The 22659-nt window shown below is 34.7% G+C and overlaps 1 protein-coding gene across 2 annotated transcripts in view; it reads right to left on the reverse strand.

The window, feature by feature from the left end:
• LOC6045696 (connectin) overlaps positions 1–22659 on the reverse strand; it is a 315732-nt gene that overhangs the window by 20623 nt on the left and 272450 nt on the right. For both annotated transcript variants that reach the window (XM_038259856.1, XM_038259857.1), the window contains one exon: positions 6424–7347. In XM_038259856.1, coding sequence (XP_038115784.1) covers positions 6424–7338 — 915 coding nt within the window. In that variant the 5' untranslated portion in view covers positions 7339–7347. The remainder of the gene's footprint in view (positions 1–6423; positions 7348–22659) is intronic.

The following is a 22659-nucleotide window of genomic DNA, read 5'->3' on the forward strand; positions in this document are numbered from 1 at the left end:
ATTTGTTCTTAGATAGTTTACTAACATTTTCCCAAAATATGGTCGATTTTGATGAACACTACCTTAAATGCCAATTGTTTGAAAATTGGGTCAAATGAAACTAAAATGATGCTGAAATACAAAGATATGGTAAAAACAAGTCATCCAACAGCGTTTCTTGTTCGAGGGAATCGTATTGACACGCTACAATGTTTGAAGTGGAGATTTTCAAACACTTGGGTAATTTTCGAGCAATTGTGTGTGTGTGTGTGTGTGGTCCAATCCAATACCCGCTAACCGGTAGCGATATTATGGGAAAGTATAATTTGTATCAGACTTTGTATATGCCGAATGCTGATACAACTTATTTCAGTCCCGGGTATTAGGTGGTGATAGCCCTCGCGCTGCTTCCAACGACCCGTTTCAGAATGACAGAGCTCCTTGCGGTCCAATTCCGAGGTCGCTGGGCATTGTTCGGCCCCGCCTAAACATAGAAGCAAGCATCTGAAGGAAACTCGATCTATATTTAGACTTCCAATCCCCTCAGGCAAATCAGGGATCAGCGCGTATTTAATATGAGAAAGAGATAACATGTTTCAACACTACGGATCAATTCATTTCTATAGTGTAAACCTTCTGATGGCCGACTGCTTAGCGTCCCAGACCACCAATCCGGAGGTGTGAGTTCGAATCCCACCTGATTCATTTTCGTTTTTATTCATATTCAAAGTTCAAATTCCTGATTCCAAATTTCAGAGGTACCGGCCGGGATTTGATCCCTGAACCTTCTGCTTGTGAGGCAGAAGCCGTAACCATTAAGCCACGGAGCCGGTATTTGGGTAGTTTTCGAGCAATTCTAACAAAAATATTAGAAAAATGATTTTTCGAGAGGTCATTTTTGGCCAAAAACGTACCCCAACTTTAGACATCTGCCAAAATAACAGGATATGTTCTAGGAACGTATTTTTTTCAGCGAAGTCATCTTAAGATGTCCCCTACACAACCCTTTTAACAGAATTCAGTTTCATTGAAAAGAATCTGAGAAATGGTAAAATCCGTAAAAAATCACTTTGACCCAATCTCACCCCCCAGACCCAATGTCACCCCCACTGACGGTACAATATAGTCTAAGTCTTTTTCATTAAAAAGCCAGTTAATCACCTTATTTTTGAAACGTAGCGAGCAAAAAACAGATTAAATGAATATTTAAAATATTTTCCAATCAATTTTCATTTTTTTTTTTTGCGTAGCATATCCAAAAATAGTGAATATCCATTAACAGGGTTCTGAAATATGATTTTTTGAAAATAAAAACTAGGGTTTTTCGACGTGACTTTTCCAGGACTGCTGATTTCCTAACATTGAGTTGATGTTTCGCTATTACATGACACGAAATTTAGACCTGGACGAAAATAATATTTCCATTTCCGCTAGAAACCAGAAAAAGAACTAATTACCACTTTGGTTCGTTTAAATCATAGTTAATAATTAATTACTGAATATCTGGAGAATACTTTTGATTATTTCATAATACTTGTCACTACAGGCAAATTGACATCTTTTGACATCTTTTGATCTACTTAATCAAACAAGACAAAATATGTACTTTTTTAATGAATTGCATTCTATAAAAAAATGTTTGCAAGATTTTGTTTTATAATTATATAAAAAAATAATTTAAATGAAAAAAAATCTTGGGATACATAAGAAATGGGTTAGCAAATAAAAGGTAAATTTTGAAAATTAATCTGAAAAAAATATGAGAAGGTGACTGATGCTAATTTTTTGAAAGAAACGGACATTTTACATGTCAAATAACGTGTCGAAAGAAGACATTAAAAGACTACTTAAAAAAAATGCTATTTTTCTTTCAAATAAATGGGTTGTGAAAATATATTCTTTAAAATTATTTTTCATACATTAATTAACCTGTTAGGCTTGTTTCAAGTTATTTTTAACATAGACTGAGATAGGCAACACAGTGTCGATGAACTTTTTTATAAGAATTTTTTCGAAAGTATTGGGTAAATTTCACATTAAATAATCGAATCAAGCCGCTCTTTTGAACGGCTCTTTCGCTCTTTTTCAAATTTTGGAGGAAAAGGATATTTTCAAAGAATGGTGTGATTTTTAAAACTGTTTTACATTGGAATAATATAAATTATTTGAAAAAATTAGAAGAAAGCCATAAAAAAACCATAGTTCTTGGCGGTCTCTATGTGAACATTTCTACTCGAACCTAAACGATCGAATAATTGAATAGCATTCAAACTTAAACCTATGATTTTGAAGAAATTGCTGTTAACTTTAAAATCGCGTTCATTTCTGTCAAAATTGAACTAATGCTGATATTATGTTTAGAGAAAATATTCTGTTAACTCTTTTCTACATTCTGATTTGATAGATAAAGTCTATAAACTCTGAAGTTTATTCGGGCAAGAGGATTTATTTTTTCCAAAATCTCAACTAGATTTTTGGTAATAATTTACAAGCAATTTGAAACACTCAAATCGTGTTTGGGTAATACTTTAATGTACTATCAGTGTATTGAAAAAATTCTCCATTTTGTTTAGTAAATCATTTACTCTTGGAATTGCAAAAAAAAAAAAAAGACAAAGGAAACTGAATATATTATCATAAAACTACTCAATGCTTTTGAGAGCCTTTGAATATATATTGATAAGAAAGTTTTTATTAACACCTTAATGAAACATGAGGGTTCAGCTATGAAAATAAAGCTTCTTTTTAACATGCCGTTTTTTCATCTTAAAGTACTTGAAAAAGTACACCAAGGGACAATGTTGGGATTATTTTTGTATTAGCATTGAAATATTTTAAATTCTATTTTTAATTCTCAAAAACAAATTTAACACTACATTTTGTTTAAATTTAAAAAAAAAATTTATAACAAGTTTTAAAATTATTCCATCTTGTATCGATTCTTCCAAGACTGGAGTTTATAAAAGAACCGCGGTTCTTTTTTGTGAGCCATACTTCATTCACTCTTTTGAATCGGCTCTTTGAGCGGCTTGCTCTTCTTTTGCCCACCTCTACCATGTTTGATTACCGTGTACTTTTAATCTGGACAATTCTCCAAAAATCAGTTTTTATGACGTAAAAATTCAGGGTTATGTTTAAGTGAAAAGCGATGTTCAGCGCATTTTTAGAGCTCTAGAAATCCAACATTTTAATTTTTTTAATGTAAATTTTAACTTAAGGGTCAAAAGTTACGGCCATTTTATGGTTAAAAATGCAGAGCCAGGTTGCATTCAAAAGAGATATTGAGCTTAAATAACGCTGAAAAAAACCGGTATGGGTATTTTTTTTGAATCGAGATATCTAAGTTTGAAATTGTCGAATTTTCAAAGGAAAATTTTATGGGACCACTCGAACGAAATTTGAAATTGTTATAAGAATTCAAAAAAGTTTAATCTGAAGAAAATTTAAGCGTTCAATTTTTCTTATGGTAACCAAAATTTTAATTTATTGATTCTTCATTTTGACTTCATACAATTTTGGCAGCTGTACATTTGGATGACAAGAAAAATTTAAAGTTTTGGAAAATCTGAAGAGATACTTCCTGGCTCGATTCTTCAAGTAAGAATAAGGAACCAGGGCTGCGGTGTCGGGTCACATTTTGAACTACTCTGACTCCAACTCCGACTCCAGCTTTCTGAGTTAAGCCGACTCCGACTCCGGCTCCACTCGATTCAGCTCGAACCGACTCCGGCTCCGACTTCGACTCCGACCTACCAACTAGCCGACTCCAACTCCGACTCTGACTCCAGCTTTCAACAAATTGTTGACTCCGGCTCCGACTCCGAAACCTGCTCAGTATTAGGAATACCTAAAAAGTTGTATTCATATCATCACTCACATGTTCAGTTCACACTTGCGGAAATACCGTAAACTGGGGTGACATTGACAAGTTGAATTTTCGTTTTGCAAAATGATAAATACGAATTTAATAGAAACAGAATTATATGGAATCAAAGCTTGATAGAGAAGTGTTCGGATTTTCGCAAGAAGCAGTTTTCAACTAGTTTTAAAATGTTTCGAAAGTTATTTACCTAGAATTATGAATACATTGATAAATAGGACTATTCAAATACTCTAGTTTTAAAGTACACATAGCTTCGAGATGGAATCTCGGAATCGAAAACGCCAAGGCAATGCTGTAATTCGAACGATTTATTTAGTTTTTTAGGTATATTCATAGAAAATGATGGATATTAACATAAACCCATCTATATTAATGGACTTTTCTGAAGAAAATATCCTTTAAAATTGAGAAAAAATCCTTCGAAATATTTCACAGGCCCCGCAAACTGTTATGAAAAGAGCCTTTATTTCATGATGCCAAATATCAGACTGTTCAACGATATTTTTAATGTTCAACATAAATCATCATCACTCATAAATTTTTGTTGAGAAATTGTAAACATGGATGTTCCCTATATTCAATGGTTATTCAAAAATTGATGACCATTTATTTTTGATATATTGTTCAGTTAATTTTTTTTTAACAAGACACTTTTTTGATATTGCATACAAAATGAGAATGTTTAGTTCCAAGTAAAAGATTGATATAATAGTTGATAACATGTTGGTTGATTTATACTCTCAATTTTACAAATGTTTTAAAACGTTATCATTTTTGTTAAGTGCTGATAGTATTAATTATTTTTTCAATGATTTTTTTAATGAACCTCATTACTTTTTTTTTCTTTGAAAAAATGATCTACTTGAAACCTCCAAGACATTAGCTATCCGGCAAAATGATGACTGCGTGTGTACTTTTTTTAAGCAAAGTTTTAATAAAACTCGGTCAAATTTGAATTGGTAAAATACATAAATGAAAGCAAAAAATCAATTGAAAATTTTTCAAAAAATTGTCTACACAACAACAATTGGCTAATATTTTTTGGGTTATAACACTACAAACATGGGTAAGAGAGGTTTAACAGGTTAGAAATTTGGTGATCATGGTGAAAAAAACACATTTAGAGCAATCCAATCAAAATAAATATGCTTCAAAGACATAATGGCATCTGATAAATATCTTGAAACAAAATATAAATTAAATGAGAAAATGTCAAAGCAGTGCAAGCGATTTAAAAAATTAATTCAAAATATATAAACGTATTGGTAGTGAACCTGCATTATAACAAAAACTGAATAATAAATAAGTTCATTAAATATGTTAAATTTTGGATAACTCCAACTCCGGCTCCGACTCCGGTTTTATCAGAAATGTTCGACTCCGGCTCCGACTCCGACTCTAGCTCATAACATTTAGCCGACTCCGACTTCGACTCCGACTCCAGCTATTCGAGTTTTGACGACTCTGACTCCGACTCCGACTCCAGGTCCCCAAAAAGACCCGACTCCACCGACTCCGACTCTGACTCCACAGCCCTGTAAGAAACTGTGTCAATTTTGAGCCAAATTGGTTAAGGTTTAAGTGTCTCTATTGATCGTTGAAGTTTGTAAGGGAAAAAAACGAATAAATATAGGGAAAAGCAAAATATTCGAAAATTCTACCAAAAGGTGGCGTTATTGTCAAGTGTGAGATTCTCATATTAAATTTTATGACAAACAACTTTGTCGAATACTGCAAAACGGTTTATATATGAAAAGGAAAGAAAAGCTTATGTATGAAAAGATTTTTTCACCAGCCTTTAAACCTTAACCAAGTTGGCTCAAAATTGGCACAGATACTTTTTTTTAAGGATTGAGCCAGGGAACGATTAAAAAAAAATTCTTAAAAGTCAAAACAAAAAAACACTAAAAACCCTTTATATGGAAGCACAGACAAAAATGTTTCCACCGAGCCATGATTTTTTGAAAATTGTTTTTATTGGAAAAACAGTAATTGAATTCGAAAATGTTTTTTTGGCTTCAGACTTTTATACGTGAAATCAAATTTATAGTGCACTGATTTGAAAATATTACCACTTAAAATGTAATATTATCTAACAAACTTATTGTTTGGTTTTAAAAAATAGTTTTCATGATTATCCATTCCTAAAACTAATTATTATTCGAAAAGTTGAGAGAATTACCAATAAAAAAGGCATTGAAGATTTTGCCTCTGATTGCTAAAAAACAGCAAATAAGCTTGAAAATTGAAGTTTTTAAGTCTCATCCAAACCAAGGGGAGGCCTAGAGAGCACGTGTTGCCCCTATATGCCAACATTTTTTTCTGGATTTGGCCGGGGGTCATCAACAAATACCTTAATTAAAATTATCACATACGAGTGCCCCCCTTCTGTCAAAGGTCACGCTACTGTTTTCTTTGAAATAATTTCTTAGAAAATTTGGAATCCACTCCAACAGTTCGAAAGGGCGTAATATATAACATATATAAACAATGTCCATTTCTAGTGATGATGGAGAATTGCTCAGGTTCTGAAAATAGGTTCCAAGAATCAAAAGACTTACCTCAATATGATTGCTGCTCAAATCAAGTTCCTGCAGGCTCCACAGCTCCGCAAAGACCGTATCACCAATGTAGCTGATACTGTTCGACTTCATGTTGAGCAGCCTCAGGTTGCCCAACCCCTTGAAGATCTCCCTCGTGAGCACCGAAACCTGGTTCGATTCCAGCTTCAACTCGTCCAGGTTGGTGAGATCCACAAAGACATCGTCGTGCAGCATGGTCAGGTTGTTAAAGTCCAGATTGAGCTTCTTCAGCTGGGGCAGATTGATCAGCGCTTCCTTGTCCAGCTCGATGAGCTCGTTCCGCTCCAGGTTGATCTCCTCCAGGAAGGGATGGTTTGCAAAGGCGAACGGGTGCACGATCCGGATCTGGTTCTTGTGCAGCGTAATGTTCCGCAGGTCGGTCATGTTTCCGAACGCGTAGTTCAGCAGGTCCGGAATCTGGCCGTACTCGATCGTGAGCATTTTCAGGTTCTTCAACGTTACGATCACATCCGACGGGATGTAGGTGAGGTTGCCGATCTTCTGCACGGTGATCTTCAGCTGCTCCAGCATGGTTTGCGTCTGGAAGGCCAACCAGTTGGGGTCCTTCCGGGGGAGATCCTTGCTGAAGATCCAACAGTTGGCTTTCTGCGCCTTGACGTGCTCGTCGTCCGGGGAACAGTGACACACGAGCTTCATTTCGCGATCTCCCGAGCAGAGATTCATCAACGGCGGCGAGGACATTCCGTGGAGTGTGTTGGAACTGGCGCTACTGCTGTGGCCGCCGATCACGTTCAGCTGGGCGGATTTGGCTTTTTTGGGGTCCTTGTCGCGGTACCTGCTCTCGGTCGGGCTTGTGACGATGCAGAGGAGGAGCAGCACCAGGGCCGTGTGTCGGTAGAACTTGGACGTCATTGTGGTTGGGTGCATTTCCATGGGTTCGATCTGGAAGTTGAAGAGAAGGGGGAGATTGTCAGTAAATTCAACTAAAACCAATTCATGTTTTTTTTTCGCAATATTTGTAGTTTAAAAGAAATTTTGACGTATAATATTAAAGAAAGAACTTCAACGCTTCGAAAAGTGAAAAGTTCTCAACTGGCAAACCGTGCCGGAACGTCGGAAGTGTATCCGGAAATCTTACAGTCTGCTTCCTGCAGCCAAGATGTAGCCAGTTGTGAGTCAAGTTCGATATGATTGAACGAAGCGCAGAGGACACGTACAAAAATACGCCAAGTCAAACGTTAAGGCCGGAAACAGATCCGGACGCGGAAACAAAGTGAAATCGAGAAGCTGCACCGTCGCGTGGGGTGAAATAGGAACAAATTTGGGCCGATTGACTGGTTTTCCGCTTCACCCCACGATACGGCTCACGTCTCAATAGCTGGTCGCACCGAATCGTTTGAGTGGCTGCCAATTGAAATTCGCCCATAAATCATACGAAGCCGGACCGGAATCAGCCCCAAACATGATGAAAATGTATTTACTTTCGCTTTTCGATTGCCAGTTGGTTCTAAGTGATTGCTGGCTGAGACGTGGTCCCCGGGCTTCTGTTAACCCTCAAGGGTCATTTTTGAGTTTATTTTGATTTTAAAAAAGACAAATCCATTAAATAAATAAAAAAAAAACAATTAATCTGAAAAAACATTGAAGTAAAAAAACAAAAACAGACTAAAAAACAAACAAAACAAAAAAAAAATTAAAAAATATAAAATATAAAAAGCTCAAACTAAACAACAATCAGAAAAATTAAAGAAAAACAGAAGAAACTAGAACAAAAAACAAAAAACAACAACAAAATAACTAAGTCGAACAAATCTTCAGAGAAAATAACTCGACAATATAACATTAATTATTTTTTAGCCGCATTTGGTCAACATCTGAGCCGTTGAACCTCAATTTGAGGGTTACCGAAAGGTTCATCCAACTGACAGCAAACTGACACTGCCTGGTGCGTGGAGACTTTCATCCAGATGGCGCTCCGGTTGCGGTGGTTTTCCCTTACTTTTTTTACGCTGTGGGGTGAGTCACTCTCCAACTTGTGTCGCGATAGGCTTTTTAAACAAAAATACACAGACTCGCCGCGAAGGCCCAAGCTGACAGATAAGGGTCGTGCCTGAATGAATTATGGGCTTGAACTCGAGAGTGGAAAGTTTGTAGCCTTGTCTGGAGCGGAGGCTGTGGTGGGGAGTAGCAGAACTTTAAAGACTACGGCACCACCACTTGCAAAATGGCAGTTGGCGACACGGTGCCAAGTTTCTTTTTGTGCGTGCCCTCTTTCTCGTCGTTTCCGTTGAAAGTTTAATGTATTCTTTAGCATTAATTTGAAAATGCTTTACTTCATGGAGACGGAAGTTTCGCTGTTCTCAAATGTAACATTATTTGCTGTATTATAACGAAAATTATGGAAATTTTCAATTTAAACTTTGTTAACATATTTTTTCTAGAAAAAAAGAAAATTTAATGACTTTTGATTTCCTCTAAACATTAAATGTTTCTCTCATCTATTCCAATCCAATCCAATCCAATCCAATCCAATCCAATCCAATCCAATCCAATCCAATCCAATCCAATCCAATCCAATCCAATCCAATCCAATCCAATCCAATCCAATCCAATCCAATCCAATCCAATCCAATCCAATCCAATCCAATCCAATCCAATCCAATCCAATCCAATCCAATCCAATCCAATCCAATCCAATCCAATCCAATCCAATCCAATCCAATCCAATCCAATCCAATCCAATCCAATCCAATCCAATCCAATCCAATCCAATCCAATCCAATCCAATCCAATCCAATCCAATCCAATCCAATCCAATCCAATCCAATCCAATCCAATCCAATCCAATCCAATCCAATCCAATCCAATCCAATCCAATCCAATCCAATCCAATCCAATCCAATCCAATCCAATCCAATCCAATCCAATCCAATCCAATCCAATCCAATCCAATCCAATCCAATCCAATCCAATCCAATCCAATCCAATCCAATCCAATCCAATCCAATCTAATCTAATCTTATTTTGGCAGAACCAAAGTACAGTACCGTAAACCGGGGTGACTTTGACAGGAATTTAATTTGTTTTTAGAATATTTTCCAACAGGTAAGGTTTTTCTCAAGATTATTATTTTAAAAACATGTACTGGGGTAGGCCACATGAAGTGAACTATTTTGGAAAAAAAAGTTTTTTCAATAATGTTAAGAAAAATAGTTACGTTAAAAATTCTTAGTTTTAATTCCGGGGTGACTTTAATAGTCATAGTTTTTCTTGTTAAAATCATATTTAAGATGTTCAAACTTTATTTGTACGTTAAATGTACCATCACTAAAGTAGCTGATATAGTTTGTAAGAAAAAAAATCAATGTTTATGTTAAGTTAACTAAGTTTATAAGCTTTTCAAAAAAATACATATAAATTTTAGGTAAAATTGTTAAAAAGTCGGAATTATGCCTGAAATTTGTTAAAACTAGTTTTGTTTACAAAATTATCGATTTCTATTGCATTTTATACTGAATTCGAAGCACGAATCACAAGTTTTAACATTTTAAATGAAATTTGTTCAACTGAAAATGCCTATAAATTTTGAGTTTTTTTTAACTGTGTTTCAAAAACACATATTATTTATTATTTACAAACTTGTTTATCCTTCTCCTAGTGGAAAATTGTCCAAAGAATCCGAAAATGCATTCCGTTTTTCGATTAAAAATCTTGATCATTAAGAAAATGATGACACCTCGAGAAGTTTAAAATAATGACTTCCATCAACATTTTCTCAACTATAGTTAACTAACTTTATAAACCTTTCAAAAACTTATGAAAAAGTCAGAAACATACTGACCGTGGTAGAGAAGTGTTCAAAGTACCTCAAGTACTTTGAACACTTATCTACCACGGTCAGTATGTTTCTGATCCATTCCTTACGTATTTTAAATGTACTCTTCATTTTGCGGAAAAATCGCAAACCTATCAAAGTCACCCCGTTTTACGGTACTTGTTCGGTAACTGGGGATGTTTAAATGGGCTGCTCTTAAATTGGGCGCTCGACAACTGGGCTATAGCAAAAAAACATGAAATGTTAAAAAACAAAAACAAACCAGAATGACAGAGGGAGCAATGGATGCAACAACCAAGCGTATTTTTTTTTTCTTTTTGGAAAATTTCAAGACATAATTCATAACTTGAAAATTTTTCTCTTAACACAAATTTTCGCAAATTTTATTTTTATATTTTACTAAGAAAATATAATGCATTGATGGTCCCCTCGGCATTTTTCGTTCAGTATAAACTTTCAATGCTGAAAAAAAATCTAAAAAATAGGACCTAAAAAATTCGTGACGGACCCCAATTATAATTAAACCAGCAAAGACATAATTTGAAAAAAAAAATAAAAATACTGTGTCCAACATCAAAATGGTTTTCGGTTCCCAAATGCCAACAAAAACATTAAAACATAAAAAAAAACTTGAGTAATTTTCCTAAATCGATAAAAGTGGAGATAAGTCAAAAGGTAGCAACATTTCAAATGTCACAAGGCTCCATGCGTCCATAACTGTCCACAGCAGTCACCGGTCAACTGTCCGTGGAAATTGCATCGATTTCCTCCCCGAAAAAGAAGAATCTCTTTTCACAAATCATCCTCCCAGAAACGACCCATTAGCCAAGAGCGAACCCATTGTGCGCAGCAATGTTAAGGTTCCCTCCGGAAAGTTGAGCAATCACGTCTTGATCTTCAATCGTTACTATTATAGTGCTCCTCGTTTTTTTTTTCCTCCGTCGTCTCCGTCTAGAGCATCCTGTGCACTCTGGGGCTAAAAAGGTTTCCAGTGGCGAACGGATACATCGAGCGAACATGCAGGAAACAAGCACTGCTGGCAAAAGTTCGACAAATAATGACAACTAGTGCCCCATAACAATCGATTTCGAATGTCGATTTTGGGGGGCAGTGGGAAGGAAATGGTGCTTCTTGAAAACTAATTTTCATATATTTTTTTGGGTTCGAGCAATGAGTGGTATAATGATACGAAATACGACCTGTTGTTAAAAAAATAAGCTGCAGAAAATCGGATTTCCTGGTCAGCGCAAAACCACTTTCGCATGGGAAAAACATGACATTGCAGGAAAATCATTTCCACCCCTCTTCCCCTCCCAGTTCAGCGAGCTATTTTCGAATTTGTCTGCACGATGAGCATCCACCCGGGAGGTTCCAGCCAACAACGGCGAAGACGACGAAAAAATTTTTGGAGAAAATCTATCGAGCTCCATCGTCGTCGTCGTCGCCGTTGTCGTCTGGGACCTAGGACCAAATCAAGCGACTACGGTCCGACAGATAGAGGACAGGGAAGTGGGGGCTGCCTCGCGAGAACAGCTTTATTATCGAGTAATTTCCTGTTTCGAGACACCGTGGCGCCAGCGGAATGGCACCCCAACTGAGCAGGGGTGTTTTACTTGTTAAAAAAAACGTAAAGTAGCGAATTAAATTCAAAATTCCAAGCCAAAACTAGAGCAATCTCATTTACGAAACCTAATCTTATAATCTGACCAAAATCCAATCGTATGACCTGAACCCAATAACCTAAATCAAATCTCTTGACCGCAAACCAATCTCACTATCTAAACCCATTCTCTTAAGCTAACTCTAATCTTATGACCAAAGCCTAGTCTTATGACCTCAACGCAATAACCTACACCAATATCTAAACCCAATCTCATGACCAAAACCAAATCTGAATGACCTAAGCCCAGTCGTATGACCTCATCTCAATAACTGTAACCCAATCTCATAACCTAAACCCAACCACTTAATCTAACCCTAATCTTAAGACCTATATACGTTCGTATGACCTAAACCCAATAACCTAAATTAAACCAATTGTATGACCTAACCCCAATCACCTAAACCTAATTTCATAACCTAACCTCAATCTTATGACCTAAGCCCAGTCGTATGACCTGAACTCATTAACCTAAACCCAATCTCATGACCAAAACCCAATCTTTTAACCTATCCCCAATCGTATGACCTAAATCCAATCGTATGACCTGAAAGCAATAACTTAGGCCAAATCTCTTAAACATGAACTAATCTCACGACCTAAAACCAATCTCTTAACCTAACCCCAATCTTATGACCTAAGCCCAGTCGTATGACCTCATCTCAATAACTGTAACCCAATCTCATAACCTAAACCCAACCACTTAATCTAACCCTAATCTTAAGACCTATATACGTTCGTATGACCTAAACCCAATAACCTAAATTAAACCAATTGTATGACCTAACCCCAATCACCTAAACCTAATCTCATAACCTAACCTCAATCTTATGACCTAAACCCAGTCGTATGACCTGAACTCATTAACCTAAACCCAATCTCATGACCAAAACCCAATCTCTTAACCTATCCCCAATCGTATGACCTAAATCCAATCGTATGACCTGAAAGCAATTCTCTCAGATTTTGGTCATTCGATTTTTTTTTTGTTTTTTTTTTTTTTTTGTGCCTTCGGTATGCCCAATGTAGCCATTTTGCATCATTAGTTTGTCCATAGAGTTTTCCATACAAATTTGGCAGCTGTCCATACAAAAATTATGTATGAAAATTCAAAAATCTGTATCTTTTGAAGACATTTTTTGATCCATTTGGTGTCTTCGGCAAAGTGATAGAAATGACACACGGTTAAAAAGGTGATTTTTAATATCATTTTTTGTCACTAAAACTTGATTTGCAAAAAACACTTTTTCATTTTTTTTAAATATTGTGATATGTTTGTCGAAATATTGGTCGCACAAATTTTTCAACTTTATTTTTCGATGTAAAATCAATTTTGAAATCAAAATGAACTTTTGTGAAATTCTGATAAAATGCGCCGTTTTCAAGTCATAGCTATTTTTAGGAAACTTTTTTGAAAATAGTCGCAGTTTTTTATTTTTTAAAATTAGTACTCATGATTGCCCACTTTTAAAAAAAATATTTTTGAAGAGATGAGAAATTCTCTGTATTTTGCTTTTTTGAACTTTGTTGATACGACTTGCTGAGATATTGCCATGCAAAGGTTTAAAAACAGGAAAATTGATGTTTTCTTAGTCTCACCAAACAACCCACCAATGTTATGATTTACAATGTAAAAATATGAAACATTCATGAGATTTTCCGATCTTTTTGAAAACAATTTTTTCAATATTTTCAAAACAAGACTAACATTTCAAAAGGCCGAAATATCGAATGTTTGGCCCGTATCAACAATGTTAAAACAGCAAAATATTGAGAATCTTCCAAGCATTTAAAAATAGTAGTTTATGCAACAAGTTGCAAAAAGAGGATTTTTTCAGTACGAGTTTATTTTGAAAAGTGTTGCTATTCGGTTCTGTTATTTTTGGTACAGAAAAGTAGGCTATTTCGTCGTTCAAGAATGACAGGAAAAGTAAGTAGTTTCACGACGGAATTGCAAAAATATTTTTTTCAAAACTGTGCAAACATGTGCACTTGTTTAAAAAATGAAAATCTGCGATCATTTTCAAAAAAAAATTGTGCTACCAATATTTCGTTTTTTTTTAAATTCAATAATTATTCAAAAAATTTAAAACTCGTTCAAAAATTTTTGCTTAACCTGAAAATTACTGAAAAGTTGGCATTTGATGTTCCCTAAAACATGTCAAAAAAATAAAAAATAAATAAAGATCGTGTTTTTTTGCAAATCAAGTTTTAGTAACAAAAAGTGAAATTAAAAATCACTTATTTTTTACCATGTATCATTTCTTTCAGTGTAGTCCTTACCCATACCTACAAATTTGCCAAAGACACCATATCGATCAAAAAATACCTTCAAAAGATATAGATGTTTGAATTTTCATACATCATTTATGTATGGACAGCTGCCAAATTTGTATGGAAAATTCTATGGACAAACTAATGATGCAAAATGGCTTCTTTGAGCATACCGAAGGCACCATTAAAGTTTCAGCTGGATTAAAAAAAAATAAAAAAAAGATCGATTTCGTAGAGAACTGCTCCTGAACACAATAACCTTTACTTAACCATTATTTTTTATATATTTTTATTTTCAGAAAAATGAACAACACTACTCGTTCTGAATCATTTCGCCTTTGGTTTTCCGAGGAATTTTCCTCCAAAACTATAGCCATTGGGAAAGTATAAAAGTATCGTGAATCTAGTGAAACTTCCCTGCTGAATCATTGGCCTTACGAGCGCGCTGCGGTAGGAATAATAATCGACCAAGAAAGTCGGCATTTCCAAAAATAACACATTTCATTGCAGAATAGAAGGAGTCAGGAGTTGAAAATTGATGCGATTGATATTCGCAGAAAACTTTCTGAAAAATAGCTTTAATTTGCATTAGAATTTAAAAAAAGTTCAACTCATAGCAACAATAAATGCCATAACTGAACACTTCCAAAATAACCATTTAAAGCAATTTAGCAAACGAGCAAGCTCATAACACTAATCGTTGCGTCAGACATTATGCTAGCCCGCCGCTTGTTTCCTATTTTAAGGTGTGAAGGTTGATTAAACGTAACAGTTTCTGGTAGTCTGGGTTGTTCCGGCGTTCCGTTACAGATTTGGTGAACCCTTCAGTCCGCATAAAGGCACTCCATAAAACACAAATTGTACCGCCCATAAAAACGACTCGTTTTGCTGCTGCAAACAGCATGACGGCGGTGGGGGTACGTAAGGGGAGGGGGGGAATGTATTTTCCGAGGAGAGCTTTCACCCGAGCGAGTGAAAAGTTGAAGGTCCATTGGGTTTGCCGCATGTACAGCAGGCCTGCCCATCGTGGATTTCTTGTGGGAAAAAGCAAACATCGAGTGGTAGCAGGTTGTAATGGAATTATGAAACCACTCGCTCCGTTTGAGCAAGGATTGCTCCGACTTAAATTTGTACAATGTGACAAGAAGACTTGACCACTTGAAGACTTGAAGACTTGAAGACTTGAAGACTTGAAGACTTGAAGACTTGAAGACTTGAAGACTTGAAGACTTGAAGACTTGAGGACTTGAAGACTTGAAACTTGAATACTTGAAGACTTGAATACTTGAAGACGTAAAGACTTGAACACTTGTTTCTTGTCTTCTTGTCTTCTTGTCTTCTTGTCTTCTTGTCTTCTTGTCTTCTTGTCTTCTTGTCTTCTTGTCTTCTTGTCTTCTTGTCTTCTTGTCTTCTTGTCTTCTTGTCTTCTTGTCTTCTTGTCTTCTTGTCTTCTTGTCTTCTTGTCTTCTTGTCTTCTTGTCTTCTTGTCTTCTTGTCTTCGTGTCTTCTTGTCTTCGTGTCTTATTGTCTTGTCTTCACTCTCTTGTCTTCTTGTCATCACTAGACAAAAAGTGCGTCCCAATTCCACCCAGTGCAAGCTTCCGGCAAAAAAACCGTTATCTCGCCATTTTCAAGGACCAGAGCCGGAAATGTGTGCGGTAGGAAAATTGTAATTGAATTTGAAATCCGTTTCAGGCTCTGGCCCCGGCCTGCCCGTATCGGGGGCCCAATCTACAAGCAGCTACATCGGGGCGGCCAGAAACACCATGTTGCAGCACAAGAAAAGAAACATAAAGTGGAAAACATTGAGTGTGAACAACGGGTCTTCTGGGGGAGGGAATCGATCCTTTGGGCGGGATTGAGGCTGGGGTGCAGATCGACTGTTATTTATAGAAAATTTTTATTGCATTTCGCGCCGATAAAGTTTCCACTTTCGAGGCAATTTTCAATCCGGCTGTTCCGGGAGGACGCAGCAGAGCACACTGCCAATCGATGGTGAAGGCTGGTTGGAAAAGTTTATAGTGCAGAGTTTGTAGGGTGGGGTGTTTTGGCGATGGAAGCAAGTTAAGTCAATAATGCGTTACAAAACAAATCATTCGTAAAGTAAAGTGCTTTCAAACATTTGCTATAAAATTCGAAAAAAATTTAATTTTGGACAATTGCAAATTTGATACTTAAAATTTCCTTTTTTATGTGAAATTTTATAAAAAACATTTAAATTTTATATTTTTGTTCTACTATTTTTTAGAATTTATATGTGTTGGTAAAAATCAACAAATAGGTGATTTTTTTTTATTTTGGAGTATTGTATAAAAGATTTTTTGCGATTTTTAGAGATTTTTATTTTCTTATTTGGTCACACAAAATTCGAATCTTTAGAATTGATACTTCTATTTGTTTTTTTTATAAAAATACTTAGTATTATTTTTGCGTTTTTTATATAAATTAAGGGGATTCAAAATAAGGCTTCTTCGGAGTCCGAATATAGGATGGTGCAAAATATGATACCAAAGACATGATTTTGGAAAAAAAACGCTAGGGCTCTTGCAGATATTTTTTAAAGTTTTTTTCTTCAAACAAAGCTAAACATTCTCTACTAAACCCCGAGTAGGCCGCAGGTAATCGGTGCTCCACCCACTAACATTTACACACAAGATCCTCTGTAATTACTCTTAGCTTTAAGGACAATGTAATTACATAAGCCGACTCGGTCCTAACCAGCTCTAAGTACTGTAAAGGACCTATTAAAATTGATTTTATGAAAAAAGCTAAACATTAAAACTCTTTATTTCTATGAATCTGAAAAGTTACGATATTTTGAGAAAAAATTGTATATAAAAAAACTCTGTAAATGTGAAAAAGCAAATCAAATGTCGCTTTGTTTGATGCCCATAATTGCATATTTTGAAAATTTGAGTATTTTAAAAAAGTAATTTGCTAAAATTTCAGCATTTTTCCAAAAAAAAAAAACTCTAATAAAGTAAAAAGCAAACAAAATTTCGCTTCGTTTGAAACCCATATTGCATATTTAAAAAAAATAGAGTATTTTCAAAAAAAAAGTAATTTGTTTAGATTTTAGCATTTTCCAAAAAAGCTCATAAAGTAAAAAGCATACAAAATTTTACTTCGTTTGATACCCCAATCACATGTTTTGAAAATTTGAGTACTTAAAAAAAGTAATTTGTTAAAATTTTAGCATTTTCAAAACAAAAAACTCTAATAAAGTAAAAGCATACAAAATATCGCTTCGTTTGATACCCATATTGCATATTTTGAAATTTGAGGATTATAAAAAAAAGTCATTTGATCAAATGATAGTGTTTCCAGAAAAAATCTAAAAAAAAGTGAAAAATCATGCAGAAATTCACTTCGCATATTTTCAAAATTTGAGAATCAAAAAAAAGTAATTTGTTAAAATTTTAGCATTTTCAAAAAAAAACTCTGATAAAGTAAAAAGCAAACAAAATTTCGCTTCGTTTGATACCCAAATTGCATATTTTGAAAATTTGAGGTTTTTTAAAAAAAAAAGTAATTTGTGGAAATGTAAGTGTTTCCAAAAACCAATCTAAAAAAGTGAAAGTATGCTGAATTTTGCTTCCTTTGATACCCATAATGCATATTTCAAAATTTGTGTATTTTTTAAAAAAGAAAGAAATTTTTTAAAATTTTAGCATTTTCTAAATTACTCTGATGAAGTAAAAAGCATACAATTTTTTTTCGTTTAGTATCCAAATTGCATATTTTGAAAATTTGAGGATTTGAAAAAAAATTTGTGATAATGTTAGTGTTTTCATGCAAATTCATATTATATGACAAATAAAGCATATTTTCAATATACATCAAAACATGAGTATTTAAAAAAGTAATTTGGTAAAATTTTAGCATTTAAAAAACTCAAGTAAAGTAAAATGCAAACAAAATTCCGCTTCGTTTGATACCCATATTGCATATTTTAATAATTTGAGTATTTTCGAAAAAAAATACGGTATTTTTTGAACAATTTTGCGTACATATTTCATGTAGAAACTGAGCTAAACGAAATTTGAAAAATATTTGCAGCGGTCTTAAATCTTGGCGAAAAAAATTTAAAAAATAAATTTTAAGATGCAAAGTCAAATTTTTCAATTAGATTTGAATTTGTTTGAAGGTAGTTATTTTGTGAAATTATTCTTATTTTTTTTTGCAATTTAATTATACTTAAAAAAAACCTTCAAAAATAAATTCAAAGAGCTGAAAAGAATTCCTTAAATTTTCATATTTGATCTACTGGTTGCTGAGATAAAGCCCTTAGGGGTTAAACAAATATTACGTCCAGAGATTTCCAGGATTTCAGAAATGGGTTTTTCTCAGTGTCATCGATTGAGCCTTTACTTTTCAACTCGTGATATCTTGGAAACTATTGGTTCAACTTTCATTATTAGAAATGAAACTTTGTTAAATGATCTTCTCTAATATAATAAAATTAGAGTAACATTTTAAAACTGCCAAAAAATATAATTTTGACTTTTTGAATCAGACCACAGAAATTTCCAAAAGTTTTATTTTGAACGTTGAAAATCAATCAATAGTTTCCAAGATTTCACGAGTAGAAAAATTAGTGCTTTCTTGTTGAAACCGGGGAAAACTCATTTACCAAAAAATAAATTTTCAAAAGAAAAATAATCATTTGGCTGTACCTTAACCAAGATTGGGAAAGATTGTTCGCTTTTTTTACATGAAAACATGATTTTTTAGAAACATTATTGAAACAATGTGTGAACTCTATTTTGATTTGAAATTTGATTTCATATGTTTGTTTGAATATAAATAAATGAACTTGAAAGTTTGTTTAATTATGATATAGAAATTTTGTTTGACTTTCTTTTAGATTTTTATTTCCAGAAAACAAATAAACTTTTCACAACTGAAAGATTATGTAAACTCTAGCAAAAAATGTGTTTTTCAGTCCTTCAAAGCACATTAAAAAAAATTTAAATTCATTTTTAACTGATAAAAAGTCTAAAAAAAATATCTAGAATTTTTTTCCGTGTACCTTTTCAAATAATCCACAAATTTGCGAAGGCACAAATTCGATCAGATCCCCTTTAGATACCGATTTTAAAAAAATCACATGCCCATTTTGTAAGCACAGCTTGCAAAATTCTATGGACTCCTATATGGAAAAGGAAATGATGCAAAATGGCTTCATAAAGAATGGACAACGCAATGGTTCATCTGAATAAAAAATACAAAGAAATGTCGGTTTGTGAAAACGTAATGATTTGCTTTATTTGTTTGCATAAATTTGGAAAACCTAGGTCAAAATTTTACAAGTTTTTTAATTTTAAATATTAAATTTGAAAATAAACGTATTTGATTCTTTCTCGAACAACCCTCGAAACAAAAAAAAAACTCTCAAGTTGAAAAAGTGTGCCAAAGTCATAAACTGCAACACAATTTGCACTAATCGCGCTATACTCCACACCATAAAAAGCGAACGAACTTCATCAATTCGGTGGTTTTGGCTTTATTCGAATGGTGCAACTTTGCCGTGTTCCACTTGTGTTTCTCCAAAGTTCAGCATAATTTACGCACGCACACACACACACACACTTGAAAATCAAATGTCAAACCGCACCACAAGTCACGTGGGCCCGCGGGCGCGAGAGGAGAGTAGTAAAATTTTTATCACTGCAATAAGGGATGAAAAAAGCATTCGAATAACTTGAAGCAGAAGCGAATAAAAAGTGGAACCCCGCAGACGTAAAAGCTTTAAGAAGAGCTTTCCCGGCTCTCGTAAAGTTGCCTTATTTAACACGATTTTCTCCCTTTCTTTTCCCCCACTGTGTGAGTGTGTGTGTGTTCGAAGCCAATGCTAATCGAATTGGAACGGCCTAAGCTGCAATGAAAGCTCGAAATTTATGGATGCTACTTTATGGAATCGACGGGGCTTCGGGGCTCCGGTCCGTTGGGTTCCGGCTCCGGGATGGTCAACTTTTACGTAAGAGTGCATTTTCTCTCTCTCTCTCTCTGTGTGCAGTACAACCATCGTGGAGCCCCATTAGCTGGTCGGTCGTCCCGGGGAAAGAGTGAAACTTTGGGCCGGAATGGTCACAGCCGGAACCAATAGCGGCTGAATTGCTTTGTAATTGTGTTTCACCGACACAGGGCGATTGTACACGGGTTTGGGGAAAGTGTTTGTGGGGACGAGAAAAACGTTCGAAAACAATAAAAAAAAACCTTGGAAATTGCTTCTGGTGTCTGGATGTAAACAGCAGTTGACAAGTGTAGTTCACAACTTTTGCTCAGTTTTTATTGGTTTGACCTTTATGACAACCCAAGATTTGATCTTTTTCAATTTTAGTTCCTTTTGAAAAAGTAAGCAGCATGGAGTTCCTAGTATTCATTTTTAACACTTTAATTTGACTATTTTTTCAGCGAATCCATTTGAAAAGAGCATAAACCGAAAAAAAGTTTTCCGAGCGGGCTCAATTTTTTTTCGGGAGTTCCATGGCCGAAATAATGAGACCGGCATTTTTTTTTTGTTTGTCCGTTAGATTGACCTACACGAAAAAAAAATCAATTATCGAAATCGTGAATAAAATTCAGGAATGCGAGAACCACGAAGGAATATATTCACGCAAATGCACCATACTCATGAATAAATTCCTTCGTGGTTCTCACATTCGTGAACCTTATTCACGATTACGAGAATTGTTTTTTTTTTCTGTGTATACAGTGGTAGAGTGGTCCCAAAAAAGGCCATTTTCGTCAACTTTCGCAAGAACTACATTTTGCAAAAAAAATCATAACTCCATGCCATTTCAACCGATTTTAACTGTCTTGGAAGCAAATGAACGGTGATTAGAGACAAACATTACAAAAAGTCTTATGAAAACTTTATATGGGGTTTTAACCATGTCTGTACCAAACATCCTATGACTGAAAATATCTTGATCGGATTCCGCGGAAAATTTCACAAAACTTATGATTAATTCTCTATGAAGTCCGTCTTTTTTTGTTTTTATTTTTGTGTTTTTTAATCCAGCTGAAATTTTTTTTGGTCTTTTTGCATCATTAGTTTGTCTTTATAATTTTCTTTACAAATTTGGCAGCTATCCATACAAAATCATAAATTTGTATCTTTTGAAGGAATTTTTTGATCGATTTAGTGTCTTTGGCAAAGTTGTAGGTATGGATAAGGACTACACCAGACCTGCCCAACGTCCGACCCGCGGGCTTGATCTGGCCCATGAAGCCATTTAATCCGGGTGTACCCCATTTGGCATAATGGAAATTTGGCATAACGGGTTTTCAAGAAGGACGTTTGGCATAATGGACGTTTGGCATAATTGATCCAAGGCATCAGGGACGTTTGGCGTAATGGACATTTGGCATAATGGACGTTTGACATAACTTGTTTAAAAACTATCTAGGACGTTTGGCATAATGCACGTTGTGCATAGTTATTTTTCCGGTGAGTTTTCAAAAAGCCGTAAGAGCCACCGTGACCTCCGACACTAATTTTCGTTTTTCTCGAAAATAAAACAAAATTAAATTTATTTTAAGTATGGGGCACTTGAAGGACGTATAGATGAACAATTTAGAGCATTTTTGATATTGGTTTTTCGTAGGTAGGTCGAATACCGATGCAAAAAGGGCTTTTTGAAAACTAATCCGAGATTACTAGTTTTTTTTTGTTTTTTTTTTTTTTATTATGAGTATTCCTTATTTTCACGAATAAAATTGTATTGTTTATTTACCTTTTTATATTACTTTAAGAGTTAAATTAGGTGTCTTTATATTTTTTCCCCAATAGTAATTTTTCCTATTTGATTAATTTACAATGAATTTTTTAATGAAATTTCGATATTTTTTATTGAAAATTTAGTTTAAAGAAGGAAATACCTCTTGTTAGCTTTACATTTTCCCCCTTTCAATATAATTAGCAATAATATTTTTTAAATAAAATTTTCTTTTCTTTTATATGAAATTCAACATAAACATAAACAAAAACTCTTTAAATCTTCGACAATTGAGCTGTTATAATGCAATTTTCCCTTCTTTTGATCATAATTTAACTTGAAGAAGGAAAAATCTCTAGATAAATTCACATTTGTCTCTTCTTTTTTTTCGGTTTCAATCTTTAGAACACCTAGAACTGGGCAGCACTCGTCCGACACGAGAGTAGCGGTAAAATTTACAGACACAGATAACACAGTTCTAGATGACCGAGAGAATTATGCCCTCGTGTCCATTCCAAAGAAAAGTTCATCCTTCAAAACAAAAAGCCTGGAGTTTTTTTTTTTTTTGAAAAGGTCCAATAAACCTAAACTGCCTTGGCCACAACAGCTTGGTGACACAAGAATAGTCAGATGTCGGTTGAGGTTGAGCTCTCTATAAATGTTGATGGAACAATACACTCGACCCTGTGTTTTGGGTGAAGGGATGTCGATTTTGCTATTCTTTAAATATTTTTCAATTAAGTTTTTTATGCAATTTTCCC

This window comes from Culex quinquefasciatus, chromosome 3, assembly GCF_015732765.1.
Source record: "Culex quinquefasciatus strain JHB chromosome 3, VPISU_Cqui_1.0_pri_paternal, whole genome shotgun sequence".
In the NCBI taxonomy this organism is placed as follows: domain Eukaryota; kingdom Metazoa; phylum Arthropoda; class Insecta; order Diptera; family Culicidae; genus Culex; species Culex quinquefasciatus.